Raw genomic sequence first — 13014 nt, forward strand, 5'->3', positions numbered from 1 at the left:
AAAATAAAATCTTAAAAAAAAAAAAAAGTGAAAGGGTGCCTGGGTGGCTCAGTGGGTTAAAGCCTCTGCCTTCGGCTCAGGTCATGATCCCAGGGTCCCGGGATCGAGCCCCACGTCGCACTCTCTACTCAGCAGGGAGACTGCTTCCCGCCCCCCACCCCCCACCCCGCCTACCTCTCCACCTACTTGTGATCTCTGTCAAGTAAATAAATAAAATCTTCAAAAAAAAATTTTTTTTTAAAAAGTGAAAAAGAAACCCCACAGAAGGGGAGAAAATATGCGTGAGTCACCCATCAGGTCAGAGACTCATGTCCTCGCCGAAGATTTCGTAACTACAGTAGAAACACAATAACCTGATTAAAAAGAAGGCCAAGAGGCCCATGGATGTTTCTCCTCAAAGAAAGCGAACGCAGTTTACCAGCACGTGCAAAGAGGCTCGATGTCGTTAACTCACAGGCAGGCTCAGGTCAAAACCCCAGGGCGGACACGACGTCACACCCGCGGGGATGCGCAGGGGCAAAGAGAAAGACCGTGACAAGCGTCGGGGAGGACGCGGAGGAAACTGAGCCCTCGGAGGCGCTCTGCTGCGGGGGACCGGAAACAGGGCGTGCTCCGGGGGAGGACGCAGGCCGTTCCTTGGAAGGTAAACGTGGACTTAGCACGTGAGGACACAGTTGATGGCCTAGGGATGTGCCCAAGAGCAATGAAAATATCCGTCCACACGGAGACTTGCGTCCACACGTTCACACCCATGTGACTCGCCACGGCCAGAGAGTGGAAACGATCCAAGAGAAAGGTCAGCACACGTGTCCACCACGCACGGGCAGGTCACTGGGCCGCAGACAGGAGCGAGGCGCCCCTGCATGCTGCTCTGGGGACGGACCCTGAGCCCACGGCGCTCAGGGAGGGACCCAGACACAGAAGGCCACACGGGGTGTGAGTCCACATGTGTGACATGCCCAGAACAGACTCCTCCATGGATGGGAAAGGGGCTCGTGGGTGTTGGGGGGGGGAGGGAGTGACTGCTGATGAGAAAGGGCTTCTTTGGGGGCTCATGGAACGTTCTGGAATTGATTATGGTGATGGCCGTACAACTCAGTGAAATACAGTAGAAAGTACTGAATTGTAAGCTCTACGTGGGGGAACTGGGTGGTATGTGAATTACATCTCAATTTTGCTTCTTTAAAAAAAGACAAAGTAGGTCAGACAACGGACAAAGAAGCAACCGATCCCCACGAGCACTAACTTTGTTGAACTCCGTGGAAAGGAACGGCCCTTCGGACAAACAGGCACGTGACTTCCCCACTTGTCCTAACGCAACACAGAAACTTCAGCTCTTCTAACCCAGCAGCTGTTGGGATCAGAATCCCCTCCTAGAAGTCACGATTCCGAGGCCGGGAAGCCGCACCGCAGGCCCTCACGGGGCTGCCCAGTGCCGGCCCTCGAGTACCGAAGCTTCATCCCAGCCGTGGCCAAGTGAGGAGCGCCAAGGACCAGGACTGTACACAAACAGCGGGATGGGGACGGGGACAAGGCTCCCAGCCACTGAGCCCTGAGGTCTCCCCGAGGCAAGGAGGAGGACGGAAGGTCAAACACCAAGAACGGGGCTTCCGCAGAGTCGCCGGGAAAATCGTTTTCCTCACACTCTCAGAGAGCAGGGGGCACAACACCCAGGGACCCCCCCCCCCCACTGCTGGCCTCCTGCCAGAGCCCTTCAGGGAGGTGCCCTGAGCCCAGCAGGAATGGGGCCAGAGGCGAGGCCTGATCTGGGGCTGCTGTGACAGGTCCCTCCGGTCCTTGGCGGCCTGACACGGGAAAGGGGGCTTGGGCAGCTGGGCCCCTCTTGTGGGGCCGGGAAGCCCTCGAAACCAGCAGAGGAACAGGGAGCAGTGGCAGCGCTGACATCTGGAGGCGGCAGGCAGGACCAGCAACCACAGCCCGGGTGGATGGACCCAGACGGGCCCCAGAAAGCCCAGGGTCGCCGTCCCACTGTCCCCCAGTCAGCCTGCCATGGGAATTTCTGCACCCTGAGCCAGGCGCAAGGGCAAGCTGGCTCATGGTGCGAACGCATCTGTAACCACACACAGGGCAACCGCTCACAGTCCTGGAAAGTTCGAGGCCCTGGGGTGAGCTGCACACCAGCTGAGGTATGCGGGGGCAGCGTGAGAGACTGGGCTGCGCCCCTCATGTTAGATGTGTCTGTGCTGACAGGGCCTCTGCGTCCTGCTGGCCTCGCCACACCCAAGGCGTGCACGTGGCAGGATGAGGCCACGCGACCTCACAAGCTTGCCATTGTTGTGGGGTCAAGGCCAAGTGGTTGAGCGCAGGGTCCCAGGGAGAAACCAAACCTCCCGGTCCAGGACACGCTTGCTGGAGGACAGCCACACACCGGCCGTATCCCTTCTTGTGGATGGGGAAACCGAGGTCCAAGGAAGGGGAAACCACGGCCACGAGTCAGCTTAGTCCCTGAGCTCCCAGGGCGAGGGCGTCTCCCTCGGGTTCTTAAGGGTGAGCTCCATGAGCCTGACAGGCCTGCCCTCGGTGCCCGGCTCAGAGGAATAAACCTGCCCCCACCACGAACCGGGACCCCCTAGTTGGAAGGCCAGTGGGCCACAGGTCAGACAGGCTCCCCAAGCTGGGCAAACTGCTGGGACCCACGCGATAGTCACGTCTTTCCAACACCTTTCGGGAAACACGTTTCACTACTTGTCCTAATGCGTTCAGGAAGGTCCTGATCCTTCCGAAGGGCCTCGTTCCCACCCACGCCAGCACCCCCCAAGCCTAGGACGCAGGAGGTGCCCCCAGCTACTCTCACGAGGAGCACGGATGAACAGATAGAGCGATCCAGCAACAGAAAACTTCAGAGTGAGGACTCAGGGCGGGGCGGCAGGGAGGGCAGCTGGGGACCCCCCCCACCCCGGGAGAGCCCCAGGGCAAAACACACGCAGGAGAGAGGCAGGCTTAAGAGCTTAGCAATCAATGGGTCTTGGTAGAGCCATCCCAGGATTATCAGATGCCCCATAAGTATTAATAAATGGTCCCCCAAAAAAGTGGGGGTCCCACTCAAACCCCCGTCCAGCCGAACAGCGGCACCTCTGTAGGGCCTCCACGTCGTGTCCCCACCAGGGTCTGGTCTGCGCCCCTGGACAGGCCCAGGCCAGCATGAGGCCCCTCCGTTGCCCCAGGTACCCTCAGGGCCCTTGCAGCCCAGCCCAGCCCAGGGGCTAGAACTCAGGGCTCCGGAGTCCCCCGGAGACAGAGTGATAGCAACTGGAGAGGAAAGTACCAGACTAACTGAGAATTAGGATGCCCCTGGGAGGTCAGCTACAGGCTGCCTGAGCTCAGATCAGGGCGGGGGGACGACAGTCTCGCGGGACAGATTCTGCAAATCAGAAACACACCCGGATTCCTTCTTTCTTCACCTTGAGACTCGGCACGTGGTTGTCACCAGGGCCCAGACAGAACACCCAGTGAAGCCGGCCGCGGCACTGAGCCACCACTGGGCCGTGGCATCTTGCACTGGGTTGCAAGATTAAGTCCTATTCCCACGCCTCTCCCTCCACCGCCTCCCAGGGAACGGCGTCCCTCGGTCCCCCAGCGCGTGGCGGGGGCCCTGGGCACTCACGTCGTCGTACAGAGAGCCGCTGATGTCCGCCCCGTAGATGGGGGACACGAAGGTCAGGTTCTTCCAGTACTTGCGCTCCAGGTCATCGAAGTCCTGGTGCCGTGGGGTACAGTACCTGGCGGATGAACGACACAGCGACCATGGCCGCGGGGCCCACCCTCCGGGGCCCAGCTGGACACGCGCTCTCCACCCCCACCTTGGAGCCCAGCCAGGAGAACGCAGATGTGGCCCTGGGAGAGCGTTTATTTGGGGCTGAGTGGGTACGGATGGGTGGTAGGCCCCCCATCCCTGCCCCGGAGGGACACCCACTTGTCACATCTCTTCAGCCACCAGGGCCTGGGGCACCCGAGTGGGAACACACACCGGGGACCGCTGGAGCAGGTGAGGGACGCGGGCTCTGAGGGTTGCCCTCCACCCTCTGCTCTGCAAATACCAGACCAGAAGCCAGGCCCCGTCTCGGGGGCCAGGACGGCAGTCCCCACTGTGTGCCACTCTCTCTGCACCCCCAGAGCCAGAAGCCGCCAAGGGCCCCACTTCAGGGTGCCTAGAGGCCCTCAAGGGGTGGTTCCACCTCAGAGACAGGGTCCTCAGGGACCCCGGACACCCGCCCCCCAGCCCCCACCCCCCAGCCCAGCCACGTACTTCTCGCTGTTGGCCAGGCGGCGGTACTCCCCGACTGTCATGGCCTTTTTCTGGATGTTGTACTGTGTGAAGAGGCCTGACTGGCCCGTCACCACCTGCTGGATGGGCGCTGGGATGACCACGTCATCGATGTCATCATATGTCTGCCTGGGCTTCCACTCCTTTGGGGGGATGATCTGCGAGGCAAGAGGGAGTCAGCGGCATCTGCAGACAGGAGGCCACACCACCCTCCCCCGGGAGACCGACGGCGGCTCCCCAGGCACGCATCCGGGCCCCACACCGCGGAGGCACCAGGAACCATCTCCACCCTTCCTCAGACTCCCAGGTGACCTGTGCGGGGCCACGGGCACTGCCTGCCGGAGCACAGCTGTGCTGGCCTCCCGACGCTGCCCACTGGGCCCTCTACAGCTCAGCCTGGGCTCCAGGAGCTGGGAGCAGACCCCCCAGGCCCCAGGGGCAGGCCCCCATGCATATATGTGCGATCACAAAGCGAGCAAGCAGGTGGGGGGGGGCTGGGCTCCCACGCTCTCGCCCAGTCAGGCGCTCTGCGGCCACACCGCGGGCTGTAGAAGTCAGCTGGGCTGGGGTCAGCACCGCAAGCCGGGCTCAGAACCGCCCCCCACCCGGGACACCTCCAAGGGGCAAACACAGCTCTGGCTACCAGAGGGACACTGGACAACAAAGATCGGTGAGGGCCTTCCATCATGGGACGGAGCAGATGATGAGACACCATAAAGGACAAGGAAACTGTAGAGAGAGGACAAGTCCTAAGTGCAAAGGACAGAGAAGAGCAGGTGCGACACCAGGGGCGGAGAGTGATAACGCCACAAACCCTGGGAGACAAGACCCAAGAAGGTCACTCCGAGGAGCAGTGTGGCTATTTCACGGCGGCGGCGGGGCTCGCAGGCGACCACCCCCACCAGGAGAGCCCCCAGAGGCCTGCAGGAAGGGCTTCCGGGAAGGGCTGCCCGGAGTGGGGGTCACCGGGTATGCATGGAGCTCACCTGACTGGCCTCTTTGCCCTCCTGCTTCCCCTCCTCTGCTGGGCGAGGCCTCGGGGCCGGGCGGGGGCCTCCTGGGTACCCAGCTGGCTTCTGCGGAGGCCCCTGGGGCCAAGGGCTGGTCTCTCCCAGCCCTGGGAAGGCGTTTGCAAACAACAACTCCCCTTCCAAGATGTCCAGCGGGTCACCCAGTAGCTTTGGGAAAAGGAACCAGACTGACCTGTTTTCTGTGCGGCAGCCAAGAACTCAGGAGGCCGAGGCCTCTGGCAGCTCAGGGCCAGCAAGGCAAGAACACCACGTCAACGCCCAAGGTGGCCGGCAGCTTTCAGAACGGCGGAAATTCATCTGCCGTCCCCAAGGAGTCCCCGAGAGACATCAGTGCAAGAAAATGCTTTGCCTGGCCATAAAAACACTCATTCCCCACTTGCCAGTTAAAACAACGGAAAGGCACTGCCTCCACCGTCAGCACTCGGGGATTTACTCCTGGAGCACGAGGAACAGCAGGAAGCGGAAGTCAGAGGCTCCCACCCAGCCTGACCCTGCCGCCAGAGGACACTGGACCACATCTGGGGACATTTGTGACTGTCACGACAGAGGGCTGCTCCCCATGGCGCCCAGAATGCCCCCAAAGGAATGACCCACCTCGATGTCAGGAAGGCCCAATCTGGGAACCCCGATTTAAGGTAAATGGGGACACAGCTGGGTCCGTCAAGGTTCTATCCGGGGACACGCCCTCTCCCTGCTCCAAGGCCCCAACTGCAGTAAGCCACATGGGGTGTCCCTGTGCAGCAGGAGGCCTCGTAACAACGGGGTGCTGGAGTCAGCCTGCCAAGCGACGATTTTCTTAAATTTTCTTTTTAAAGATTTTATTTACGTATTTGACAGACAGAGATCACAAGTAGGCACCGCGGCAGGCAAAGAGAGAGAGGGAAGCAGGCTCCCCGCTGAGCGGAGAGCCCGATGCAGGGCTCGATCCCAGGTCCCTGAGATCATGACCTGAGCCGAAAGCAGAGGCTTTAACCCACTAAGCCACCCAGGCACCCCAACAATTTTCAGATTTTGAGGGAGAACTCTCAAGAGTCAGGTGGTCAGCTCACACACCCGAGACGGGAAACGCAGCAAACACGAACGAGAGGGCCGGTGGCTCCGGCGTGGGAGACGCTCTCCCAGAGGAACGGGTTCTGGGCAGAAAGGCTGAGAGCCTGGGCGGCTCCTGAAACACACGGGTGGCGCCCCCTCTTCACAGAGAAGCCCGTGGTGTTTCCTCCTGCTCCCCCGCCACACCTGTTCGCCCCCCCAATTCCATTAGGCGAAAGCTGGCCAGAACCAAGGTCACAAAATGAAGCAAACACATCATCCCCAAATTGTCAGCCCCTCCTGGGAACCTCAGGCTCCCCGGCCCGTCTCCCCCATCACTCATGGGCGCTGCTGTGTAGACAGCTGAGAACCCAAGAAGGATGCTTTGGGCACACAAACCGCACTCGCGTGGACACGCCCAGGCAGGTTCTAGAAAAGGCCCGTGACAGCCAGCCATGTCCAGTGGGTCTAGGACCCCAAGCCCTTGGGGAAAGCACCGTGCTAGTGCCTGATGCCCTCGAATCTCCACAAGAGCCGGGTCTGCAGGGAGGCTCTCAGGCGGACCACCTCTGAAGGCTGTCGCCGGCAGACACGTGAGGCACCCTGCCTCCCCTCGGGGTGCGCCGGGCCAGCTCCCAGAGGGCATGCCTCGGCCAAGGCTGAGAGGGTCGCACAGGCCACGCTCCCCAGGTGAAGGAGGTGGCACCAGGCCGGTGGCTCGGGGCATCTGAGCAGCGGGGTTAGAAGGTGTGGGGGACCCTATGAGAGGGAATGAAATGAGGGGCTGGCCCTACCCCCACACCTCCTGCTCCCAAAGCGATTTTGCAGGTGGTGGGACTGGTCGCTGGAGAAGGCACCGGGACACCACCTGCCTGTGGGGACAGTCCTTAGGACTGCACCCAAGCACCTTGGCCCCGCCCACAGGACCCAGCACCACGCCCCTCCCTCACTCCCCCAACCCCAAGGCTTCCTAAGCTGCCGGCCTAGGGGGAAGGGACGTGCACAGAGCAGCCAAGGAACAGGACAGGGGCACCCCAAGAGCCCCAGAGTGGGGCTCCCCATACCCTCAGAGCCTCTTCTGACTCCGGACCCTGGCCCCGCCTATGCCGGCTGAATAGCCCCCAAACCCAATTCCACCGGGCCCCACGGAGCTTTTGCGGGGGGCTGGGGAACACAGCTGTGATGAAACTGAAAGCCCCTGGCACTACTCAGATGAACGCACAAGAAGGGCGGTCAAGACGATGGAGACCAGGGCGAGGGGATGTCGGCACCTGCAGAGCCGGCTCGGGCCAGCAGGACACCACATCCCTTCTCCAAAGAGGCCAGTCGCCCTGAAGGCGTAGGGCCCCCATCCGAAAGAACAGGGGTTACCCAAGGCCCTGGGCACGTGCCTGCCAAGCCCCACCTGTCCCCCCGGAGCGGCAGGGAGGCTGCCGGGGGACTCGAGGGTGCCGACACGCAGTCCTGGCCATGTGAGAGAAGGGACAAGTGTGTGGGTGTGTGGTCGGCACGGCTCTGCAATCGCCAATGTCCTTCAGCCTGTGGCTAGGTGCGACAGAACCCCGTGCCCGTCCCACACCGCCCCTTCCCTCCCCGCACACTTGGGCGGCTACCAGAGAAAGCCACAGACAAAATCCCATGGAATACGCTAACAAGGAGCACACAAAACAAAAGGTGGAAGGAAAACAGACCGTTGGAAACTCCTGCCTCAGGAGACATCCTGTCCACTTTCCTTCGATCCAAATAAATTAGTCAAAAATGATTCCACTGGGATTAGAACTTAAAGCAGAAACCCTGGGGCTCAAAGGAGCAGCACAGATGAAGCGGGAAGGGGCAAAGGCAGGCAGAGGCGCATTCTGGATGATTCTGGGAGACTGTTCTGGATAGTTCTGGGAGACTGGGTTGCAGGGGACACGGAGCCCGCAGTCACCACAGCACCGTGAATGGAAAACTCGAGAAACGGCCAGAGCCAGTGGGCCAGCCGGGAGAGAGGAGCCCCAGATAGTGAGACAGAAGAGACGAGCTGGGGTGAGAGCCGCAGGGGTCTCACAGTGCCCCGGGCAGAGCCATGTGGGACAGCGACTCGCGACACCTCCCACGAGGGACTTGAACCAGAAACAGAAGGGCTCCTGCAACCCGGGAAAACTAGAAGCAGGCCAACAACAGGAGGCCCCCTCCACAAACACACACCCCACACCAGGGGCCCTCGACAGGGTGGAGCAGGTGGAAAACTGTCCCCTGACGATGGACACCTGCCCGCTGGCCAGCCAGGCAGAAAACCCCCAAACCCGCCAGAACCCAGGACCCAGGGTTTCCAGCTGACAGAGTCTAAAGGGAGAAGCACAACTAACACAACAGTAGGGGCTCTGGTCCCCCACTGTCTGGCCCACGGAACGCCGTATCCATGCGGGTGTGTGTACGTGAACAAAATCAAGGGCGGGCAATGGGGGTGGGAAGCCTACTGCATCTCCCTGGGCTAAGGTTAGTTAGAAACCTAACCGTGACAAGGAGGGCTTGAGACCCATTAAAAAACCACCCAAACCAGGTAGGGGCAGGAAGTGGAGGACACACGCCTCGCCTATCGCCAACCGGGCTGCTTTTGTATGGCCCCGTGAGCCAAGAATGCGGGGTGTTGTTTTTTCCATTTCAAATAGAGAGTAAAACAACAAAACAAGAATGTTTGGGGACCAGTGAAAGTCCCGTGAAATTCACATTCCGGTGCGCGGTAAGTGCAGACTAAGTGGCACACAGCCCCGCCTACGGGCTCACAGGTCTCCTCGGTGGCGGGGCTGAGTGGGGGCACAGAGACGGCCCCACCATGAGGCTCTTTGTGGAAAAAGTTCCTTGACCCCTCGCTCTTATCTTAAGAACAGAGAACAAGGCACCTCGGAGGAAGAGCGAGGCACACAGACAGCCGCCAGACCACACGACAAGCAGGTTCCAAACCCTCCAAACGATCGGGCGAGCAGTGCCACGCTCACAGCTTCCCGAGAAGCGTTCACGGTAAAAAGCAACATGGGCTACACTTGTCTGTGTGCTCGCACGCCATGCACAGGCACAGACAGGCTCACAAGCGACATGCCACGGGAACAGACACCGTTCACGGGGACCGGTCTCCCTGGAAGCCTTCCCCAACTCCCGACACCCTCCTGTCGCCACCCGCCATGGGGTGAGCCGCGCTGTGTGGCACCGCCACGAGGCCTTAGGGGTCCACTACCCCCAGGGGCTGGCCCCGGCCATCGGCCCCCCACAGGGACAGGGGCTGCGGGGCTCATGTCTGCGTGCCAGGCCTACGAGAGAGCCTGGCACGTGGGAGGAACTCCGTAACATCCGTTGACAACCAGAGGAGAGCGGCTCAGTGACCACTGGCACGGCCATGCCAGGCCTGGGGACACAGGGTTCCACGCAGAGCCGAGCCGGTAGAAGGCGGCGCTGGGCCTGGGGCATCACCCACCTTGGCCAGGCCCGCCCGGTGGGCTCCCTGGGACTCGATGTAGGCCACGTATTTGTTGAAGTCCTTAAATTCCTCCATGGTTGGGCGAAACGTCATGATTTTACAGCTCGGGTTCTGGGCCCCATGATCCTCAGACCCCATGGCTGCCGCGGAGAGGCTGTCACACCTGCGAGGAGAGGACAAGAGAGTGTGAGCGCACCAGTGCCGCCACCCGTCCGGTCCTGCTAAAAATACCCACGGCCTCGGGAGACAAAGGCAGGGGCCGCGCCTCGAGGCTGGGGCCGGCGAGGAGCCTGGGAGGCGACTCCATCCCTCCGCGCTGGCACAGAAAACCGAGAGGGCTGCAGCTAATTAGAAACAGAGGCGCCCTAGTTCTCCGAGCCAACGCCACCCTGGAAGCCGGAGCGCTGATTTCAAGCCGGGGCCCCGAGAAAGACAAGCTTTCCTGGTCGGGGACTTTTCACCCAGGTGTGCCGGCGGCAGCTTCAAATCAGCGCGTGCACTAGGAGCCGAGAGCCGGGCTGAGATGTCGCCCCGAGATTCACTACAGGAGCCCGCAGAGAGGCTGGGGACAGGCTCCGCTTGGGGAGGAGGGCACACACGCTATGGCGGTCCCCTCCTGTTCCAGGAGTTAAGGGGACACAGCGAGGCAGTCGGGGACCCATCCCAAGCAGGGAGAGCTTGGGGACCGACTCTGGGGGACGGTCCCCTGGAAAAGGTCAGAACCCAAGGGCATACAGACCCGAGAGCGCCGAAGACAATTAGCCAAACCCAATTTCCTGTGACACTCCCCCACCCCACCCCAGTAAGCGGGGCAAAGGGCAGGAAGTCCACTGGCCCTGGAAGGGGGCTCCAGTGTCGCCAAGATGCGGCCGAAGCCTCCCTGAGGCACTCCCCCTCGCAGGCACTAGAGGGCAGCATGAGCCCAGAAAGCACAGCTAAGGCCGGCGGTATCTGCTGGGTAGGTTCTGGGGGCCCCAGGCACCCCTTCCAGGCCCTGCCCTCAACACCCCATCCCCCACCTGCAGTGACAGCGCTGGAATCAGGAGGACAGCACTAAGGCCCTGCTCCAATGACAGACTGCCCGCCACTAACAGCTCCTGAGGGTCCGGACACGGGGGGCCACCGCTGTCCTGGGCTGGGACCCCACCATGGGCCTCTGCCCCGTGTACAGAGCAAGTCCCCAGGCTTCTCCCTGAGGAGCAGCCACCAAGCGGGAGAGTGCGTGGCACTGTGTGACAACAGTTCTGGGTGGAATCAGAGGAAACCCCCGTGGAAACAGCGTTGTAAAGGGAAAGGGGTTGTCACCAACGTCCCTCCAGAGCAGCGGGCATCACAGGACCCAGGCCACAGCCAGGTTGCCCAGCAAGAAGACTGCCCCACGGGAACCCTAACAGCCCCTGGAACTGACCACCACGCCATCCCAACCCAGCCCCCTCGCCTGCAGCCGGGGCCCAGCACCTGCATCCCCACCCAAGCCCCCAAATCACCCGGCCTCTCCCCTCCGGCCCAGATGCCACCCTGTGGGGCTCGCTTACGGCCTCCGCAGCTGGCAGCAGCACACAGCGTGTCTGTCCCGGGGGAGTTCATGGCCTGGGGGATGCCCTTTACTCTGACACTCTTGGGAGCATCAGCATGGCCTGAGCTGGCCTGTCAGCTGTGCAGGCAGCCACAGAAGGGCGGGGTGGTGGCAAGACCTCCCCAGGCAGGGACCTCAGGTGACACACGGGACACCAGCTCGAACCTGAGGCCAAACCGCAGCTACTGCTCATCGGCCTTCCTCGGCCCACGGCCCATGGGCTGCCCACGCCCACCACCCCCACACCCCGCCACCACACAGTGCAGCAAGCCCCCGGGGGACCCCACCTACCACCCAACCTGTGCGGGTGAGCAACCAGCCTCTGGCTGGATATGGTCGCCCTGGTCGCGGCCCCTGGTCCTGAGCCCTCAGCATGCCGCAGACGGTGCCCAGGCTGGCTGGCAGCAGGCATATGAGCACAGAACAGTCCCCAGCCCTGTTGTACATGACTGATACGGGCGACTCGTCCCTTCCACACAAGCATCTCGTTTCACACAGCTCACAGAGGCCACCGGGGAAATCACGTGTCCAGGCCACACACAGGCAGGTGGCATAGCCCGAGTCCCCAACCCAACAGCTTCCAGATCTGGTCCGGCCGGTCCTGGCCAGCTGGCTGCTTCTCCCAGGCTACCTCACGTGGGGCCTACAGGGGAGGGCGCACAGGCTCCTCTGAGCACCTGGGGACAAGCAGTGTCACCTCCAGTGGGGGCTGCCCCTGGGCCCGTCGGCCACCTGGCACGGTGGGGGTGGCGTGGGGGGCAGAGGGCGCCCTGTGCGGTACACGCACCACGTCCCCAGGACCGGCTCGTCCCAGGCGGCGCCCGGGCAGTCCGGGGTCCTACCCACACGAGCTCCCTTGCGCATCGCAAGTCACGACGCAGAGATGAGTTTCCCGTCTCGGAGGTGGAGAGAGCAGATGAGAAGACAGCAGGTGGGGCTTCTGCACATGCGCAGTGGTGAGACACGCTTCACTCCGACCGCCCGCATCGCCCAGACGCAGCTCAGTGGCGGATTATGTGTGATTTTTTCCTCTGCCTTATTTGTGCCTTTGGAAATGAAGGTTTTGAGTAGGTAAATATAAAGAAGAAAATTAAAATGGTTTTATAATCCTCACACTCCATACCCTTGACACGTTTTTTGAAGGCAGGCAAATAAAAATCATACGTGTACGTACTTAAGAAATGAAAAAGGAATCTCGGCAAACAGCAGCCCCGGGCCAACCTCCCGGTGCACTGGAAACACGGCGGGGGCAGAGGACCGAGTGAGCGGCGCCCTGACGGACCACGCAGGCCACTCCGGAAAGACCACTGAGCTCTCCACAGGTCGGTAACACGCTGGAGAGCAGGCGCATTCCCAACGGGATGAGAAAAGATGAACGGCCCGGTTAATTTCTCTGACGGAAATACACGCGCGGCCAACCAGCACACAGAATGACCATCCACAGGATTAGCCTTCAAGGCCACGCAAACCCAAACCGAGATGGGAGATGCTTCACCCCCACCGGGAAGGCCATAATCAAAAAAACAAAAACAAAACAACAACAAAACAAAATACAAAAATAAATATACAATAACTAGTGCTGGGGAGGCTGTGGAGAAATCAGAACCGAGACACACAGCTGGGGGCGGCAGGGGAG

General features: G+C 61.3%; 1 protein-coding gene across 1 annotated transcript in view; it reads right to left on the reverse strand.

Moving 5' to 3' along the window:
* The window catches only part of KDM4B (lysine demethylase 4B), a 133396-nt gene that overhangs the window by 76699 nt on the left and 43683 nt on the right, over window positions 1-13014 (reverse strand). The window contains 3 exon segments of the mRNA XM_080799416.1: window positions 3626-3740; window positions 4268-4443; window positions 9800-9965. Coding sequence (XP_080655542.1) covers window positions 3626-3740; window positions 4268-4443; window positions 9800-9940 — 432 coding nt within the window. The 5' untranslated portion in view covers window positions 9941-9965.

This window comes from Martes martes (assembly GCF_963455335.1).
Source record: "Martes martes genome assembly, chromosome: 1".
NCBI classification, from domain to species: Eukaryota; Metazoa; Chordata; class Mammalia; order Carnivora; family Mustelidae; genus Martes; species Martes martes.